At 41.9% G+C, this 21,641-nt stretch overlaps 1 protein-coding gene across 4 annotated transcripts in view; it reads left to right on the top strand.

Annotated features, from left to right (window-relative positions):
* The window catches only part of EVI5 (ecotropic viral integration site 5), a 263,815-nt gene that overhangs the window by 223,467 nt on the left and 18,707 nt on the right, over positions 1-21,641 (top strand). For all 4 annotated transcript variants that reach the window (XM_089668945.1, XM_089668944.1, XM_089668943.1 and 1 more), the window contains one exon: positions 7,102-7,197. In XM_089668945.1, coding sequence (XP_089525071.1) covers positions 7,102-7,197 — 96 coding nt within the window. The remainder of the gene's footprint in view (positions 1-7,101; positions 7,198-21,641) is intronic.

Below are 21,641 nucleotides of genomic sequence, written 5' to 3'. Positions count from 1 at the left end.
GGGTGCCTTGGCAAAATGTCTAAAAATTGCCCAAAACTTCAGCGTGTAGAACAAGCCTGCCTTTAACTACTTGCCAACTGCAGATAGCCTAACGACGACTACACCGCGGCCGGCCAGTTCTGGGAGGGCGTCATATGACGTCCTCCCAGAACGCGCTCTCCTGCGCGCACCTGGTGATCTCCGTGATACGGACACAGCTGATCACGTGATGTGGTAAAAGGCCAATCACGTGATGTGGTAAAAGGCCGATCACAGTGGCCTTTTACCACGTGATCAGCCATGTCCAATGACACGCTGATCACCGGGAAATGCAATTGCCGGTTCTCAGCTGCACTTTCCTCACACTGTCAAAGCGTGAGGAAAGTACTGCCGAGAACCGGCAGTTGTCAGAGCAGGGATCGGCACCGATCATCAGGGCACTGATGATCGGTGCCACCCAGCAGTGCACCCATCTGTGCCCAGCAGTGCCACCTACCTGTGCAGCCCAGCAGTGCCCATCAGTGCAGTGCTGCCACTCAGTGCCCAGCAGCTGCGCCAGTCAATGCCTAGCAGTGCCCAGCAGTGATGCCAGTTAGTGCCACCTATCAGTGCCACCTATCCGTGACACCTCATTAGTGCTGCCTATCAGTGCCCTTCAGTGCTGCCTCATCAATGCACATCAGTGAAGGAGAAAAATTACCTGTTTGAAAAATTTTATAATAGAAACAAAGAAACTTTTTTTTGTTTATTTTAAAATTTTTCAATTTTTTTGCAATGTTTTAGTTTATAAAGTACGTTATAAAAAGTAAAGTGCCCAGCAGCGATTAACCTCCCTGGCGGTATGATTATTTCCGATTTTTGGTGCTGAAAGCGGTACCATTTTTTTGCATGGAAATATGTATTTTTTTTATTGTAGGCTGTAATTTTTAGGAAAAACTCACTGAAATCTGTCCGAACAAGAGTCTAGTAAACATCCCGGGTATGATAAAATTTGAAACACAAAATCATAAATTATAATTTAATAAATAATCATAAAAATAATATAAAAATAATAAAAAATTTAATTCAATAATATAATCAAACCAAAAACACTGAAATGTGAAATAGAGCGCCAAGTTCGCACATCGCTGAGCAAAGTCGCAAAATCGTTTTCAGTTTCTGATGACGAATTTCCCCCACGAATCATTATCACTCAATTCTGCAAGTGGTTCTGATTTACTATCGCTGTTCTCTAGCTGATCTAAACCGTTTTTGACCTAAAGGGACACTTTTTGGACGCCATGGACATTTCTCAGTTTCCAGGCAGAAAGAATAGACAAAATGCAGGCAGGGCGCAGGACAAAGCACTAGGGACAATATGTATGTGAAATAGGTTGAAACAGCAATGTTTTACTGTGTAAAATGTAAAAAAAAAAAAATGACATTTTTTAAAATTTTTAAATTTCCCGCCGGCGGCGGCGGCGGCGCCCGTACGTCCCGACGTCACAGGGACAGGACACAGAAGCCGGATGCCGGCATCGGCCGGAGGAGATGGCCGGGGACGCTGCAGGGGACACATCGTGGGAGCGCAGGGTAAGGTAAGTGAAGAACACTTGCCGGAGCAGTGCCGCAGGGTAAGCCCGAGTGTAGCTCGGGGTTACCGCTTTTGGTACTGAAATGTTACCCCGAGCTACACTCGGGAATACCGTCAGGGAGGTTAAATACCACCAAAAGAAAGCTCTATTTGTGAGAAAAAAATTATACAAATTTCATATGGGTACAATCTTGCATGACTGCGCAATTGTCAATCAAAGTGTGACAGCGCTGAAAGCTGAAAATTGGCCAGGTAAAGAAGGGGGTATAAGTGCCCGGTAGGCAAGCGGTTAATTACACAAAGCCATAGCTTTTCATTGTGCACCATTACGACCTTCTAGCCGCCGGCATCCTGACAACCAATGACATCATCCGTTGATAAGGAGGATATCAGTTGCCTGCACTGCATACTAGTTTGACCCTCCCCTGCCCCTTTCCATCAGTGCTGGGGTCACATTGGCTCAGTGATTGAGGAAAAACTGAGGGAGAAGAGAAACATGGGAATACTACTCAGTACCAGTGTGCAAAAGTGCGTTTGCTTTGGAAGAATAAATCACCTCTAATGTTGGGTGTCCTACATGTGTGGGTATTGCTGCATTATATAAAACTATTACAATAGTTTTTATTATATTAGAATGGGTTCCCCCTTTAAAATGGACAGTCTTGAGGCACCCCATTTTAGAATGGAGTGCCTCAAGACTGTCAAATTTATAGGGTGCCTCGGGACTGCCCATAATTTTAGGGTGCCTTGACTGAAATAAGGTTGAGAAACACTGGTGTAGATGATCATTTAGTTTTAATTTGTTTCTTCAAGTGCAGAATGTCCTATTGAGGTTATTTAAATTTCAGATAAAGTGCAGCCTTTTCTTGTCCAGCACTGCATTCTGAAAATGAATGTGTATTCTTTAGCAGCACTGGGCTTGAATGGAAAAGGCTGCCTTTGACAAGAGCGCCAATATACATGAGCTGTATCCTTTGAAACGGCAAAAAAACTACTTGATGAATTTGTACATGTAGAAAAAGCACAGGAGTAAATGGACTCTGAGGCTACAAACAAGCAAAGGCTTCTTGGAGTTCTTAGACACTGTTTTGGTGCAGTATGACTGCAGCGCGGGAGCAGTGCAGTTTACCCGCAGCTTTGGTGCCGTAAGCTGTGCTCTCACACAGAGTTCTACAGTTTTGGTGCACTTGCTGAAAAACCAAAGATGCAAGAATTTTGGTGCAATTTTAGAAAGTGCACCAAAATCATGGAACTCCATGGAAGAGCGAAGCTAACCCACACCAAACCAGCAGGTAAGCTGTGCTGCTCCCTCGGGACAGTCAAACTGCACCAGAATAACGGGAAAGCGCTCTTAAACTTTCATTGCTTCATATACCTACATTGTAGCATTACAGCTTATCTGTGTTGCACGCATCATGTGTTTCCAGTGGTCTTTTCCAGGTATAGAAATGGAAGACTGCTGTATGCAATATATTTTTGAAGAGCTGCTAAAGCAGCGTAAAATATTACATTGGCTTGCTGTATCCTTTTCATTGATCCTGATATATTTAACCGCCTGCTAAAGCAAATTAATAAATAGGGGGCTGCCAGAAAATTAAGTACAAACCTGCTTGTGTATCTGTGTGTTTTCTAAAGCCAACTATAGATAACTTGACTTTTTTTTGATCAGCCAGTGGGCTGAACAAAAAAAAGTAGCAGAAAAATTATATACACTCACCGGCTACTTTTATTAGGTACACCTTGCTAGTGGCAAGAAAATATCCCCCACACCACTACACAACCATCACCAGCCTGAACAGTTGATACAAAACAGGATGGATCCATGCTTTCATGTTGTTTACACCAAATTCTGATCCTAACATCTGAATGTCGCAGAAACCAGTCTGCCCATTCTCCTCTGACATCAACCAGGCATTTTTGTCCACACAACTGCAGCTCACTGGATATTTTCTCTTTTTCGTACCATTCGCCGTAAACCCTAGAGGTCGTTGTGCTTGAAAATCCCAGTAGAGCAGCTGTTTTCGAAATACTCAGACCAGCCCATCTGGCACCAGCAACCATGCCACGTTCAAAGTCACTTACATCCCCTTTCTTCCCCATTCTGATTCTCGATTTGAACTTCAGCAAGTCATCTTCACCACGTCTAGATGCCTAAATACATTGAGTTGACATGTGATTGGCTGATTAGCAATTTGTCTTACCAAGCAATTGAACAGGTGTACCTAATAAAGTGGCAGGTGAGTTTGTCTCCAAATGCAAAGCAGCTGTTTTGAAAGTATCAATTGATATTTTCAAAAGTGATAATAGACCTATTCCAGCACTACCAAAAATAAAATAAGCCATTCATTATAATATGTGCAAAAAGTGATCAAACATATAAGCAAAAAATCTGTTCTAACCTATTCCTATAATATCAAGAATAATGTCCAATATTAAGATTACTTATATATCAAAGAATGACCAATCTCTTTTGAAAAAAGTGTCCAGTGCTAGTCAAGTGTCTCCATTATTTATACATGCAACAAATCACAAAACGGTCTTCACTTGCAGAGATACTAATGCCGTTATCCAATGTACCAAAAAAAACCCTGTGTATCCTCCACCTGCCACACTAAATTCACCAGAGGTATTTACCCTATATACAATCGGTCTTATCTGGCTCAATAATACCCTTTATAGGGATGGTCCCTGAAGACGTCAATAAGATGAAATACGTAGGATGGGCTACTGGGTGTGACGACATGCCGATTTGGCAGGGCTCGCTCGCAGCCAGAGTGTGCGACTGGAGCTGGCACTGCTTAAATAGATATACTTGATTTCATTCTTTAGTTTCAGGAGGATATTTTTTATATGTGAATGTAATATATTGTTTTTAAGTGGATATTAATAAGAATTAATTTAACCAATGGAGATCTGTTCTTTCTCTTCCACTGGCCTTTTCTGAATGTTGATTGAAGTCCTTGGAACAGATCTGTGAATAAAAGGCAGATTGCGGGGGCAATTTCAGGCTCCTGCAGACTCTCAGGACAGCTGTCTGCCCATACCTCATATGGGCAGGCAGTTACTTGAGAGCAGGAAGATCAATGGACTACTAGAGTTCTCACCAGCGCCTTCTTAGTTCAGTGAAAACTACATTGATTGAGAACGTCGGCCGTTGCTGTTGATGGTACTTATAGGCATTTATTCCCTGGAAGCTGTGAATGAATGATACAACCCTGTGGGCAGAGCCCCACGCAGCTGTGCTGTTTTCAGATTGTGACAGGGTGTGCAGAGAGAGGATCCTTCCCCCGCTGTCACGGGAGGAGAGGCTGTAGATGCTTGAACGTGTTACATGCTCCAAAGGTGAACTTATCCTTTAATAAATTATATTTGAACAGATTTTTTGCTTTATATGTTTGATCACTTTTGAAACCTATTATATTGATTGGTTTATTTTATGTTTTAACACCCCGGTCACATCGGGTGCAATTTGACATGTGATTTGCATGCCATGTGACTTGTAAATCATATGCCAAGTCGCAGCCTATTATCCGCTACTAGAGCATTCATATCGGTGCCATTCCGACTTGGTCAGAACCGCACCAATTACTAAAGTAGTACATGCACAACTTTTGTTGTGATTGATTTGAATAGACATTTGTGTCAGATGTCTTGCATATCGCAACTGAAATTTGCAGGTCACCCGATTTTGAAATTGTGCGACTTCACTGTAAGTCGCACAATTGCAAAATCGGCTTTGATGTGACCAGGGGCTAAATTGTGGTTATACGTCTATTATCAAAAAAAAAAAAAAACATTCCTCCATTCACACGAGTGAGGTGGATGGAGGAATCTTCCTCACCTGGACATTGTATTCTGACAGTGGGACTTTGCAGCTGCTGATCAGCAAACGTTTTCCAACATTCCTATTTGACAGACGTTGTTCTATCGACATCTGTCAAACAGAGATGGCCACACATGTATTGAAAGTCTTCAGGTTTAGTAGGTACCGAGCAAATTTCAGTCTATGGCCAGTGTTCCTCTGTGAAGGCTACTGCAGGCATTCATAAAGGAGCTTTTTTGTTTTTTTTTGGGTGATTTTTATATCAACAAGGTACGGTTTCCTTTAGATTTTACTCCTTTGAATGTAGGTGGTAGCAAGGCTTCTTGATGATCTTATAGCTATGCACGCTTTTGGTTCCTTCATTTCACCATACTGGCTTCATTGCATGACTAAAAGATTAACTGTTCTGGTAGTAGGCTTGTGTACTGGAAGATGACATGCAAGGTTACTGAAGGCTGTAAATTATTTAACAAACAGCTGATTTGATTTAATGATTACAGTGGTTGAAAAGGCTCAAGGCTTTTTCGCATTCTATGGATGAAGGTAAAAAACCATTTGTGTGCAGCAGCATACCCCCCTCCCCCCCCCCCCTCCATACATAACTGAGCCTTAGCTCTCAAGGGACTTTTCCTCCTCATTGGCTGAGACAGCAGCCAGAGCCATTGGCTTCTTGTGTTGTCAATCACAGCCAGTGAACCAATGAGAAGAGGGGGTGGGTGCCAAGCAGAGAATGGACACACTGAACAACAGCTCTGGAAGGAGCCTGCTCGGGTGCCTCCATAGCATGCTGCTTGCTGTGGGGGCACTAGGCAGGAGAGAGGGGCCTGGAGCGCTGGCGGGGGACCTGAGAAGAAGAGGATCGGGACTGCTGTGTGTAAAACCACTGCACAGAGCATGTAAGTATACCATGTTTGTTATTTATATATTTTTTTTAATTGCCTTCAATATCACTTTAAATTGTGTGTGGAAATATTGTGGAAATGGTGATGAACCAGGCACATGTAGTTGTACCATTAATTTTGTTCATAAAATACATAGAAGGATATTTAGAAGTGTTTGTTTAGTCCCAACCAATTCTGAGATCAAAATGCTTTCAAAACATACTTTTTCAAAACATAATTTTTAAGCAGTCAGAATTTGTGATTATTAGACCAGACTGCATACATGCTTTCTAGTAATACCATTTGAGTACTAAAGACCTAACATTCACGTAACATCAGAGACATGAATGCAGCATAATTGTTTTTACCAAGATGTCTTACAAGATCTAAGATGCTTTGTTTTAATGCTTGTTACCTGGACTTTGACCAGTATCGAAATTTGCGGACGGTTTACTTTGTGGCACATTTGCTTTAAACCCCGGTTACATCAAAGCCGATTTTGAAATCGTGTGACTTACAGTGAAGTCGCCGGATTTCAAAGTCAGGTGACCTGCCGATTTGAGGTGAGATTTGCAAGACATCTGACGCATGTCTATGCAAATCGCCTCAAAAGTAGTGCATGCAGTACTTTTGGCATTTGTTGTGCCTCCGACCAAGTTGGAACCGCACCGATATGGCCGCTCTAATAGCGGACAATAGGGTGCGAACTGGCATACGATTTGCACGTCGCATGGCATGAAAATTGCATGCCAAGTCGCACCCGATGTGACCAGGGTGTTATGGACCACTTGGCCATCTTTTTCCTGTCTCTATATCATTGTTTTGCTTTCTTTTTCTTTATATAGAAAGAAGAAGGGAAATTACAAGGACAGCTCGACAACTATGACTCGAGACAGTACATCAGAGAATTAAAGGATCAAATTGTAGAACTGAAACATGAGGTAAGCATGTGGTGAAACAGGCAGCTGTATTATCCTTTTTGACATCCATGCGTACTGTTTAGCATCGAAGAGCGTTTTCTTGTCTTTGGTATACGTTACCGCTTGTATTTGTCCTACAGTGCTATATAAGCTGTTTCCTGTTATACCTTTTAGTTGTACTTTTTATGTCATTAGGTGAAGTTTCTTTCTCTCCTCTTTTGCCGATTAATGAAAACCTATAGCTGCAAACTTGCATTTTTTTTTTTTTTGCATAGAGCAGAGCAAATCTTCTGTTTGTAGCCTAGTTTTGCCAAAATGAATGCAAAAAGAATGTATTCTTTTTGCAAAACTTTGCGTAAGTCATAGCCAATCCTTTAAAACAGATTTGAAATATGCAGGCTCTTTATAGCTGCAAAAACTAGTGATGTGAAGGTGAGTTTGTGATTGGCATTATGACGTAAACCTCTTCAACTCTGTGGACTTCACTTTTCATATCCTTCAGGTAAGTTGGCTTTTTTTTTTTTTTTTTGACAGAGGCAGGATGGCTGCTGAAAATCATGGAGTTAGAACACCTGTCCTATTTTTATTTATTTATTGTCGTATTTGTTTTGATGTTGATGGCGTTCACCTTTCCTGGTGATCAGAGGAAATGAGTGTGTCTCTGTGATGGGGATTAAAAATGACAATAAAGGAGACAGGAGGTGCCAAAAATCCAAAAATAAGACTGGGTGGATAAGGTGGCTCAACTATGTAAATTGGAGGAACTTTATCATTTGAATGAGAGTCACCATACATGATGGAACAAATGGGAGGAATTCGAAAAGTCAAGGCTAGCCTTAGAGGTGATGGGGGGATTAACATAGAATAATATGGAAACATATTTTGTTCTTCTTTTATAGGGATTACGATCTCCAGAAATGAACAGGAAAATGCAGAGCAGAAGGGGTCAGGGATTGGATGGGGGGGATGGGAGGGATGAAACGATAAATGTTTTGATAATAAGCTAAGGTTTAAATGAGTATGTTTGTATAACTTGTTTATCTGAAAAATTAATAAATATTTAAATTAAAAAATAAAAATGACAATAAAAACCAGCCAGTGGTTCTCACACAGCTCTCTACTTCAAAAGGAGGGGCTCCAATAATGGTAAAATGTTACTGTTATTTTTGGAGGCATTTTGCTCCCTTCTTGTCCATATCCATACAGAAAAGGAGGAAAAAAACTTCTCAGGAATCCAGAGACTGCAATAATAATGGAACAGAGGTTCTAAACCTTCCAGTTCTGTCCAAAACTAAAAATGTTTTGCCCAGCATTCTGCTTAAACCGTCTTATTTGGAGCTGAGCTACATACAGATTTGAATGTGTAGTTACAAACTCATGGATGGAGCCTTCTCTATCAAATCTCTGACAGTGACATAGGTTTTTCCAAAACCAGGTCAATTTCAGTTTTGTTTTTTTTAACCATGTTTACTGACTCTACACTATTGGAACTGGTGTACCTTCCTCATGAGCCTGAGACGGAGGCCACTGCTGCACAGTTCTGCCTTTTCTCTACTGCAGGTAAACCCATACCCCTAGCTCACTTCTCCGTTTCATGGCCTGTGAAAGATCAGATTTTGCTCTGCTCTCTCCTGTTGTTGGCACATATGTATAAAGCACAGTAATAGGTGCAGCGCTAATAAATATATGGATATATTATATATACTGTATAATAAAATATCAGCAAGTGCAAAATGAATATCACTTAATGGTGATTATTAGTGACTGAACAGTTCAAAGTGATAAAATCGTGTGGATCCTGAGGGATCACAATTTCAGGTGCACGGATGTCTTGGTCCAAAAGTGATAGGTGATGTGACTCAAATGAATGAAATACGCACTCACCAGAAGTGCGTTTAAAATACGCAATATGAAATCCTGCGTCAAGCAATGAGAAGGTCATCTGTTTCCAGGTCAGATCACATCATAAATCACCATCCAGGTACATCAGCGTGTAGGATTCCCTGGTCCGTTAGCATGTATCACCCTCTAGGATCATCTTTTGTTGTATGGGCACTGCGAATGAAGGCACTCACACGGAGAGCCCAATAAGAGACCACATAGCGTGATACTGTATAAAGTACCTTTATTCCAAATAGTGGGTACAATCGATATGACATCTGACCACCACAGGTGGCAATCTGGAACACATGGTCAGTACCTTTCTTTTTATCATATTGATTGTACCCACTATTTGGAATAAAGGTACTTTATACAGTATCACGCTATGTGGTCTCTTATTGGGCTCTCCGTGTGAGTGCCTTCATTCGCAGTGCCCATACAACAAAAGATGATCCTAGAGGGTGATACATGCTAACGGACCAGGGAATCCTACATGCTGATGTACCTGGATGGTGATTTATGATGTGATCTGACCTGGAAACAGATGACCTTCTCATTGCTTGACGCAGGATTTCATATTGCGTATTTTAAACGCACTTCTGGTGAGTGCGTATTTCATTCATTTGAGTCACATCACCTATCACTTTTGGACCAAGACATCCGTGCACCTGAAATTGTGATCCCTCAGGATCCACACGATTTTATCACTTTGAACTGTTCAGTCACTAATAATCACCATTAAGTGATATTCATTTTGCACTTGCTGATATTGTATTATACAGTATATATAATATATCCATATATTTATTAGCGCTGCACCTATTACTGTGATACATATTATATTGGAGGTTTTTATGGTTACCTTTTTTGGTGTTCCAGCAGCTTGATTTCTATTCTCTATAGCTAAAGGTGGCGTTCGCTTAGCAGCTTTTTACTATGTATGAAGCACAGTTGATTGGCTTGTGGAGCTGTTCTCACTCTGAGCTTTGCTCCCTTATAATTTGTGGGATCCCTGTGTCTCCCAACAGTTATAAACATCTGGAAACAATAACCAACAAGTCTATTTTAACTGAAATAAATAACCCCCACTTCCCCTCTCTCTGCTTAAAGTGTTACTAAACCCAGGACCCTGCACTCACTATATCTGGTCTCCCACAGTGCACACAACATAACATGGAAGTGCAATTATTTTAGTAAATATAAACTGCTAAATACCTTTTCTCATCGGCAGTTAAAGCAGCCTTGTGACTTCTATCACTGTTCAGCCAAGCCCTGGTTAAAGCTTGTAGGAGTTTTCTTTCTGCTATAGGAGGATGCAAAACCTCTGACCTCTGTCTGGACAATCCTGATTGGCCCTGTGCTGATCACATGCACTTTCCCAAGACAAAAAAAAAAAAAACCCTCTAGTAATACATACTAAAACTGAGCATGTGCAGAATGGCTACAGTTCAGTCTGCATGGACATTTGAACAAGAGGAGGAGCTGAGAAGTCAGGATCAAATGGCCTTTTTACACAATGCAGAGGATTAACCCCTTAGGTTTCACCGTGAGTAATACAAGCATGCTTTACTGCATATACAGACTGATTTTATTGTTGTGGGTTTAGTAACACTTCAAGCTCTGGAGCAACTGCCCTTGCCTAATAAAGTTCTAAAAATAAACTATATACGCTGCCATGGCCATGCAGTTACTGTATACCAGCCCTAGAGCTCCTCTCCGCTGTGAGAATCTGTGCCATGCAGAGAGGAGGACAAGTCTATAGAGAATACATTCAGTCCTTGTGTACTGTTCGCCCCATGAGCTTGGCATTTACTGTTGTTTTATATGGCCTGATCTGTCCATAGTCTTGATTCTCAAGACTGAAAGATATGAAGGGCTGGCCTCAGGAATGGATTTGAGCTTTTTTTACAGACAACCACTTAAAGGCCAAGTCTTTTCAATCAGTATTTTTTGCTAGAAAAGTTATTAAAACCATTAAACATTTTTTTTTTCTTTTTAAGCAGAGGTCCTAAAGAATAATTTGGTGGGTTTTGCAATTTTTTTTTTCCATGCGCTTTTTTTTAGGGGAACAAATACACTTTTTTTTTTTTTTTTTTAATGCAAAAGAACACAATACATAACCCAATTATTTGGTAAAATATAAAAGATGTTACGCTGAGTGAATGCATACCAAACATGTCACGCTTTAAGACTGCACACACTCATACAATGGCGACAAACTACTTAAATTTTATTATTCATAATAGGTAACACTTAAAAAGCCTTTACCAGTTACCACTTTAGATTTACAGAAGTGGTCTGGTGCTAGAATTACTGCCCATAATCTGACGTTTGCGGTGATACCTCACATGTGTGGGACGATCACTGCTTGCATGCATGCATGACCAACGCGTGTGTTCACCTTTGTGCATAAGCATTGGGGGGGGACAGAGGCACTTTAATTCCCCCCCCCCCTTTATTTTTACACTGTAGCTTTAAATATTTTTTTTCATCATTTATTTTTGTTATTTCAGGTACATGTATAGAGCCGTCAATTTACGCAGCACTTTACATATATATATTGTACATTCACATCAGTCCCTAACCCTCAAGGGGTGTACAGTCATTTTTATTGCTGGCACAAGGAATCCCTTTTATGGAGAGATCCCTCCTCTGCCCTTAAAAGCATTTAATCACACCAAGATCAGTGTGATCAAATGCTTTTCTTTTTAAAAATGGCGCCGTTTGTTGAGTAAACCGAAAGCGATGTAAGATCATTGCTTCCAGGTTACTATATCATAGACCCAATCCAGTCTTTGTTTGGCTCTGTGATCAGCCGGAACCGCTGGTCAATTGGGATTCCTGGTGACACGATAGACCCCAGTAGAGCCGCGGGTGGGGGGATGTGTTCCCTATTGCTGCTTGTAATAGCTATTCAGCGGCTAGTTAGCTGCTCTGATTGCTATTACAAAAGAGCCAACTGTCAGCTCTAAAAAATGCAACTGGTATGATAGCATCTCAGGTGGATAAGGTATTTCATTCAGAGCAAACACAATACAAAAAATGCCCAGCACCCCTGACAGCTAGCCAGGAAAGAATAAGTAACACTGTTCAACAATTTGCTTTAAAAACAGGTTTTAGTTTCATACATTTTGCCAAAATATATGTAGGCTACGCTGTCTTGTCTAGGCCTTGTTGTGAAGTGTTTTTCCTTACCTAAAATAAATGAGCTCCCATATAGCAATGAACTTATATAACAATGACAAAACTGAGGACCAGTATGCCTTCTTTAAGTCAATTGATATTTGATGTGATAGTCTTCATAACAGGAGTATATTAGAACCATGTCGTCTGAGTTTTCCTGCAAACAGGAGAAAAGTGCTGCCTTAGGGCTCGTGTACACGGGACGTTTGGAAAACTCTTCTGAACGATGGAAACTGACTGCTGGAAAACATAGGTTAAAAAACGTCTGTTTAGCCACGTTTGCATACCGCGTTTATGCGAGTTTGCATTTAAAAGCGGTTTTTAAAGATAACATCAGGAGACCTTCCAGAATGCACTGAAAAACAGTAAAAAAATTAACTATTTCAGACATTTTGAGAGAAATCGAGAGATCAGAAGCAGAGAGCGCAGTATGTGTTGAGATGCCCTGTCTTGTTGTATTCACTATGGATCCCATCATGAGCATAATGCGGCACGTTCTACCATTTTTTCCTTCACGCAAAACCTGGAACTGACTGCGCTGGTGTACTAGGTCCATTTGAATACATGGAAAACGCTTTGCATGCATTTCTGATGATGAAAAAAGGCTCTGGACAGCATTTGGATATGGAACAGGTAAAAACACTTCTAAACGCAAACGCTTATAAGCGTGGTTAGCTGCTTTTACAAGTGTTTGGCGTTTGAAACTCTGATAAAATCTATTCCTGAACGCAAGTTTAGTTTGTTAAAAAAAGACGACTGTAAATGCAACTGCCTGTAAACGGCGATGTGTACATGGACACATAGGAAAACATTAGGGTGAGTTCAGGGGCTGCTGAAAAAAAAATGCAGAAAAGCTCCTGAATGTCAGTTTATCAGCTGCAGTGTACAGCCCTTAGAGGCTCATTTTATAAAGAAGTTTTATGGCCTACCATGTCCATACTCTCATATAAAACAACAACAAAAAACAATTATCTTAATCCTTCATGGAGGAATAGCACTATAGATCTTTTTTTTTTTAAGGCCATTGCCATCTGCATGATATAGAATCTACAGTGGCCCACGTTAAATGCCTAAGGGTCCCCGCTCAGGCTGTCAAGGCCCTATGATTTGGATGCCACTGATTAGTGAGGGTGCGGGCTGAGGAAAGGCCCATCCAGACCCAAAGCATGCTGTAGAAATAGGAAGAGAGAGCCCAGGCACCACACACCTCACTTGGTGGTGAGCAGATAAAAGCAGCCTCAGCTTGATTCATCCAGACCACACATATGTTTCACCTTGCCCCCAGGACTTATGCAGGCCATACATGGGTCGAATTCCAAACGATTTTCGTCCAAAAATCGAAACCATTGTTCGCTTGGTAATCCGATGGTGCCATTAATGATTTGGAAAATCGGCCAACCAAGTCATAAAGTTCATCCCATATAACAGGCAAAACTTCTGTCCCTTCCAATTCACTGTTCATGCACATATTCTTTTCGGAAATACGATCGTATGATTTGACCATCGAGTTGAAAATGAGTAGTTTTTCACGAATTTTCCACCATGTCCGGTCACCTAAAAGGAGACGAACCATGAAAATCGTCCGTGCCATTGACCCTCCAACAGAGCGAAAATCGGCCGATTAGTCTTAGGTCTGATATTCTGATGAAATATTGGTTGAATTTTGACCCATGTATGGCCAGCATAAATCATGGAGATCAAAATCTATAAAATCTACAGTGCTGCACCCTTCAGCAATAATAGGAGAAAGAGCTTTTACAGCTAGTACAAAAAAAATTCCATTTTATATATCTAAAATCAAAAGTGTATTAGCGGAAACCATTACTCAAATAGGTCAATAAAACAGAAGCATACACTCTCTTCCACCGATTAACTTTTGTCTTGGATGCTAAACTTGGCTTTTCATTAGACTTTAATGGCAAACCCCGATGTCGGTATGTAACACTGATTTTGGAATAACAGCGGCTTTTGTTTAACAAGCCTCCCTGGTCATTTACGGTTTTTACACATGAATATTCCATTTCAGAAGGATTTGTTCTGTAGAAACATTGCAGAAGTATTTTTAAGCCGTAACCTGTATCTTCAATCCCTGTGTGTGTAAATGGTTGAGGTTTTTTGTGAAACTAGCATGCTGTTTTTGCCTGAAGCACATGTGCTGATTTGTGGTTGCTTACCGTTGTGGGGAAAGTATGTGCCTGTGTGTCAGTATGGCAGAGATTGCAAAAAAAGGATACTTGCTTAATGTCAGTTACTATGTGAACACTGGATTAAAGAGCAAATTTGTGCAGAAATCGGTCCTGGTACATCTTTAACCCTTTTGTTTTTCCAAAAAAATATATATACAAGCTCCTATTACAGACTTGTTTTTAAAGCAAATATTTCCTTTTTTGCCGTGCTTATAGAAACTGTTGTGCTGTATGAAATTACATGCTCTATAAACCCTTCCTCTAGTCCAGGGGTGCTTAAACGGTGGCCCTTGGAGCCCTCTGATGTGGTCCTCTGCCTCAAACCGGGGAAGTGCATGCCTGGGGTTGGCAACCCGTTGATCGCGTTCTGGACTTGCCAACCCGCTATCCCAGAGCATTAGAGTGCATCGGGTGGGGCTGGCAGCGGAGGAAGCCGGTAACCCCGGAGGGAGCAGGAGCTGCATTTGTATTGTAACTGTAATGTCTACCTTCATTATGTAAAGCTCTGAGCAAACTGTTGGCTCTATATAAATCCTGTATAATAATAATAAGCGGATGCTTCCTCTAATGCCAGCTCCTGTCCCAGGTGGAGTGACACCAACTGCACATTACCTGGGATCTTTCTAGCATTCTGGAGATGGAAAGCGATGCCAGTAGAAGCCAGAAGAGAAAAAAAGTCACCGTATTAAACATCACTTTTGTAGTGGGCATATTGGCACCTGTAAAAAGGGGTTAACAACTATAAGGCTGCTTTCCCACAGATCCATGGGTGAAGCACCTGCAGGTTAGCTTCACTTAGCCATAGACTTCGATTATATCCTGCGGGTTTAGTGTTCTCTCTGAAAGTTTCAGACAGTGCACCAGACCCGCAGGAAATAATAGATGTTAATGGCAAAGTGCAGCCAACCTGCTGGAAAACTGCAGGTGTACTGTGCTGCACCCGCGGTGCAGGTGAACCGCAGCCCACCATTGTAAAAGCAGACTTATAGGGGGATCAGGACAGTAGCGTCAGGGGTCACAGTGGCATCCAATGGGGTCTCCCTGTCACATTCTGTTTTACAATTGGACAGGAGAAGCAGCGGTGGTGGCATATACAGGAACCAGTCTTCTCTGTTTCCTCCTCCAATACCGCTGAAAGCCGGTTTCTCTTCTCTCTCCCGCAGCAGCATTCTGATAGTTCATTCTTATGTTTTTCTCTCTACTCCTGTAATTATGATCCCTTTCAGCAAGTGTGCACTGGGACTGTGTCTGATTTTACTGCTGGTGTTGCCACTCCCTCTTCCAGTCTGAGCATTTCTGTACAGGGGATTCTAGGATACTGATGTGTTCAGGTACTTCACTAAGTGCACTTAAAAATACATTGAATTTATTTAAAGGTATTATTTTTTTGCCTTGAGTTCTGCTTTTAGCTGTCAGGGATAGTTAGCCAGGTGTTCATATTACCAGGACAATAATGGAAGTAGTATGCATGTGTGTGAGTGAGCAGACCTTCCCCATGTGATCAGCTGGTGGTCTGTAGTTTAAATGGATCGTTATCAGCTAGGTCACTGGTGTTTATGGTATTCCGGTACATTGACACCTATGTTGTAATTCCATTGATTTTTTTTTTCATGAACTTACTAACCTACTTAGCTACACATACTAGGTGAGATTTGTGATGAACTGATGTTTCAGAAAGTTTTTCCCCAGTGTGTGAAAATGAAGAATAAATTTAAACAAGGGATATTCTCTGCATATTGAAACACTAATTTACTAAGAAAAGTTACAAAAAAACTCCCCTTCTGTAAATTAACAGCTTGTACGGTAAGGCTAGCCATTCAAAATTTGGAGTTTTTCTCTTGTTCAGTCCATGGGTCCGAATGAGAGAACACTTGATTTGCCCATCCACACTAGACAGTGTAGTTGGAGGAATCCCTCCTACCAGCTGTTGTATTCAGTCAGCCGCAACACTCGTGGTTGTCTGAATACGCCATCAGTGATTGCATTGGAATAGATACGGTAAGTGTTCCGCGGACTACCTTCCTCCTGGATTTTTCACTTGAAGTTTATCAGTCCAGATGGTGCCAATGCAGCCATCTACGGGACAGATTTCAGCGGATTCAGCAGGAAGGGACTAGTACTACTGATGTTTGCTGAATCTTGCGGTAGGTAGCTGATTCAGCAAGGTTACTGATGCTGGAGACATTGGCCACCTACTATATTATTTATTTCAGGTACTTATATAGCGCCGTCAATTTACGCAGCGCTTTACATATATATTGTACATTCACATCAGTCCCTAACCCTCAAGGGGTGTATAATCTAAGGTCCCTAACTTACATTCATACATACACATACTAGGGACAATTTAGACAGGAGCCAATTAACCTACCAGCATGTCTTTGGAGGGTGAGAGGAAACCGGAGTACCCGGAGGAAACCCACGCAAACACAGGGAGAACATGCAAACCAACAGGCAGGTGGTTCCATGGTTGGGATTTGAACCAGCGACCCTAGTACTGCCAGGCAGAAATGCTAACCATTTAGCCACTGTGCTGCCCTATATCATTTGGTAAGTCAGAAGAGTATTGAATACTATCACAAAATTACATGTTTGTTCTTTATATATTCTTGTACAGTTATTGAGCTGCAGTGTAAAAACAGAACGACTTTTAGAGCAAGAAACCTCTTGCACCATACTGTGTAAAGGTGATTCTGCTGGGGTGATTGAAGCTGGACACCTTTTATCAGCATGACACAGCCTTGGCCTCAGCGGTAGAAGCAATGCATTTTCTGAGGCCAGCCTACATTACCATTTAAAAGGAAAACCCTTTTAAACTGTCAGATTATTCTTGGTGACTGTTTTCTCTCTGATTTGATAGTGTCAGATGTGTTTGCAGTTCATGGTAAGAAGATCTCTGTCTTCACCGGAGGCAAAGCAATATAAGCCTCTTGCCATAAATGATGCAGTCATTTCCTTCTGCGAGTGTTCTAGGCCAGAGTTTTCAAACTTGAAGTTCATCTCTAGGTGTATTCCTGTCTGTGCAGAAAACCCTCAACACACTTGCAGGTGAATATATGGGAAACCATCTTTGTTGAAAAAACCAAGTTTTTGAAGTGCAGTCTCTGCTCACTCACTCCCTCTGTGCACATTTCTCAAGAGTTGGGGCCTCTCACACTGATCAGTTTTTCAGTTAAAAAAAAAAAAAAAAAAAGCAGAAGAAAGTGGAAAAATGCATCTCCCCAATGAAATGCATTGTAAACAGCACCTGTGGTTGCATTTTTTGTGCGTTTTTTTTTGTTTTTGTTTTGGGGGGGGGGGGGTTTTGTTTTTTTTGTGGCATGTCCATGTTTCTCAGATGCAGGCTGATGTCAGGCAAACACACTAGAAACATGGCATAATTACATATGCGGTTTTACAATGGGGCAGTGTGAAATCACATCATGCAGTGCTTGGTGATTAGGGTTTAAAATGAAACTCTTGAGATATATAGGTAGACTATCATTTCTTTTGATGTACTTCTACTTTTTGAAAAACAGCCTGTCACCCAGTGTTGCTTTAAAGGAGAAGTACAGCCAAAGCTCAGTTTGTTCTGCACTCCTGTGACCCGTTTTCAGCAGGCTGAAGCTCGTTGTCGGTTGACGTCACTCAGCTGGTCCAGGCTGGGGAAAGATCCCGACTTTAAAGTTGGGATCCACCCCAGAGTCTGGAGCAGCACCTGGCTCAGCCTCTCAGCGAAGCGCTGAGAGCCTGAGATAGCCGCTTGCTCCCCCTTCACAGCCCAGCACTCCAGTGAGCGCTGCGGGGGGCAGAGCAGCCAGCAGTGACTAACAATCACCGCTCTCTGCTCAGAGCGGCTGTGAGAACTCAGCGATCAGCAGATTGCTTGTGGGAAGAAATCCAATCAGAATTTGAAGTTTAAAGCCGTGGGTGGCTCTGAAAGCACCCCACATGACTTGACATTGGGCGATTTAAAAATTGAATGCAGCTGCCTGCATACAATACCTGACAATGGCGATTTCTCCATCAACACTGTTAAGCACTGATATGGGATTCAGTTGATTTTTCTCACCCTGACTGAAATATTGCTATGTATGCCGAGCTTTATGCAGGCCATAGATGGGTCGTTAATCGTCAGATTTTTGTACCGTTAGTGGATTAGTTCGTCGGCCATTTTTCGTGTATTTTGCACTTTCAGATTATCGGTTGTGTTGGGAAATTTGCGGCCGATTTGGACGATCGGCCAATTTTCCCGGCAATGATGGCCAAATCAGACAATTGTTTTAACAAAAAAAAATCTGCACGTGAGCTGTGACCTGAAAGGGACAGAAGTTATGGGGTGAACTTTATGATTTAGTCGGACGATTTTTTTAATCGTTGGTGGTAAAGTCGGCCGAGCGAACAACCAAGTTTTCGTTTATCGTTCGAAAAATCAGCTGATGTTCGACCCGTCTATGGCCTGCATTAGTCTTGGGAGGAATATTCCCTGCTGGCTATTGTAATCCGGCAGCCACAGTACTTGCAGCTGCCTGAATACCTGAACAGTGACTGTATCTGAAAGGAAGCAATCAGTGTTTGTCCAATTACTTTCTACCCGGCTCAGTCCATTTTTAAATCAACTTTAGTTAAGCTGGGTGTGGATTTATTAAGTGTTGGTCTGTATGGTTTGCTTTGTAAACTTTTTAACTTGGAAAAAATACACAATCAGTTTTTTGTTGTGTTTTCTTTGTATGCAGTACCTAATAGCATGCTGTGCCATTTAAACAGCCTGTCACCCAGTGTTGCTTTAAAGGACAAGTGCAGCCAAAGCCCAGTTCGTTCTGCACTCCTGTGACCCGTTTTCAGCGGACAGCAGGCTGAAGCCGTTGTCGGTTGACGTAACTCAGCCGGTCCAAGCTGAGGAAAGATCCTGACTTTAAAGTCGGGATCCACCCCGGAGTCTGGAACAGCACATGGCTCAGCCTATAAGTGAAGCGCTGAGAGCCTGAGCCAGCCGCTCACTCACACTTCACAGCCCAGTGCTCCAGTGAGCGCTGCGGGGGGCAGAGCAGAAGTCACCGCGGCTGTGAGCACTCAGTGGTCATGTAATTGCTGAGTTTTCACACTTTGAGCTGGCAGGGGACAGATGCAGCATCCGACTAATGCTGCATCCACCTAGGTAGGTATAAACGGGTAAAAAATAAATAAATCCACACTTCTCAACTCTAAAGTCCCCTTGCTGAGTTATAGATGTTATAACTTCATACTACACTGGCTGCATGCTTTTTTTTCCTAGGTAGTAAATCATAGATTATTGAAGCCAGAGATAGCCAACTAGCATTTTAAAGAGATGGTTAGCAACAGCAGTCCCATATTTACTCTGCGCAGCTTTCCTTTAAGTACAGGGCAGCAATGCTAACTGCAGTCCTATAACCCAGGTCCCTGAACTGTGCTGTACCTCTGTTTCCAGCAGCTGTACATACAGAAGGTGTGAAATACATGTTCTCTTACAAATCTCACCATTTTGTTAAAAGATCTAACTCTATGGTACTTTGTGACACAAAACTTTATTCCACTTTAACCACTACTGAGGAAACGGCTCTGAACACGGCTGTGAAAAGGCAATGAGGGAGGGGATTTCCCATGCTGAGCTCTATGAAGATACTTGCCTACATGTAGACCTGACAAGCCGCTCGCCCTTTGTGCCCCCAATGGATGCTAAGGGCTTCATTCTGTAATCCTGGGGGTTACTCTTAGTTGACCTGGCTTTATTCCATTTATTAAAGTATGAATGCTTGCATCACTATGTCTGCTTGGAAACTAAATTTAACCCTTAACTTGACAATGTCTAGTTTGCTAAACCACTGTGTATTATAAAGAAAAGAAAAAAAAAATCTATTTTTAATGGAGAGGTACAGCCAAAGCTCTTTTGGCTGTACTTCTGTGGATCTGCATTCCTGTGACCCGTTTTCAGGGAGGGGGAGGGATTTACAGCAGACAGCGGTGACTGACATTCACTGATCTCCACTCAGAGCGGCTGTGAGAACTCAGCGATTAGTGGTCATGTGATCGCTGAGTTTTCACCTTTTAGAGCCAGCGGGGGACCGATGCTGCATCCTCCTAGGTAAGTATGATTTTGAAAAAAAAAAATGCCATACTTCTCTTTTAAAGTGTTACTAAACCCAGAACCCTGCATTCACTACATCTGGTCCCACACAGTACACACAACATGGAAGTGCAATTAAATATAAACTGCTAAATACCTTTTCTCATCAGCAGTGTGAGCAATCTTGTGACTTCTATTAGTTTCCAGACGAGCACTGGTTAAAGCTTGTAGGAAGAGTTCATTTTGCTCTAGGAGGATGCAGAACCCTTGACATCTGTCTGGACAGTGCTGATTGGCCCTGTGCTGATCACATGCACACCCAAGGAAAAAAAAAAGCCTCTTTAGCAGTATAGACCAAACTGAGCATGTGCAGAGTGACTCCATAGTGGACAAACATGCGTAATCTCCAGCTCTCCAGGAATAAATTGCCAAAGGAAGGCCAGGGGAACCAGGACCAAGATGACTTATGGATAGCGTTTCGGAGATGCAGCCCTCCTCAGATAGGGAAATCTACAACTGGAAATGAGCAAACAGGAGGCGCAAACCTCTAGTGCATTAACCAAGGTTTATTTAAAGGTAAAAATGACGTAAACATACTCGCAAACATAGCATGTATGTAAATCTTTGTAAGAAGGTGGAGATGGCCATAACAATGGCAGGGAGTCCCTCTCCTCAGACTAGCTCTGAGGAAAGGGACTCTTCCCCAAAATGCATCAACAAGCCGACCACACTGACAGTCGGACACCCTGCCATTGTTATGGCCATCTCCACCCTCTTACAAAGCTTTATATACTTGCTATATTTGAGCTTGTTTTTTTCATTTTTATTTTTTAAATCTTGGATAATGCGCTAGGGGTTTGCGCCTCCTGTTTGCTCTTTTTTAGAGTGACTCCATACAAGAAGTCTCATCAGGAAATAAGAGGCGGACACTGGAAGAAGGGGAGGATCAGAGAAGTCAGGCTCAAACAAACCTTTTACACAATGCAGAGGATTAACCCCTTAGGTTCCACAGTGAGTATAACAACCCTCCTTTACTGCATATGCAGACTGATTTTACTGTTGTGGGTTTAGTAACACTTCAGGTAAAATACTGTTTTCAGCTTTTGTTTTTTGTTTTGTTTTTTTTGTGTTTGTATTAATTTTTGTGCTTC

Source organism: Staurois parvus, unplaced genomic scaffold (genome assembly GCF_062004578.1).
Source record: "Staurois parvus isolate SC_StPar_1 unplaced genomic scaffold, SC_StPar_1.0 ptg000066l, whole genome shotgun sequence".
Classification (NCBI taxonomy): Eukaryota; Metazoa; Chordata; class Amphibia; order Anura; family Ranidae; genus Staurois; species Staurois parvus.
The sequence above is the reverse complement of the archived record's forward strand: the minus strand, read 5'-3'. Positions and strand labels throughout refer to the sequence as shown.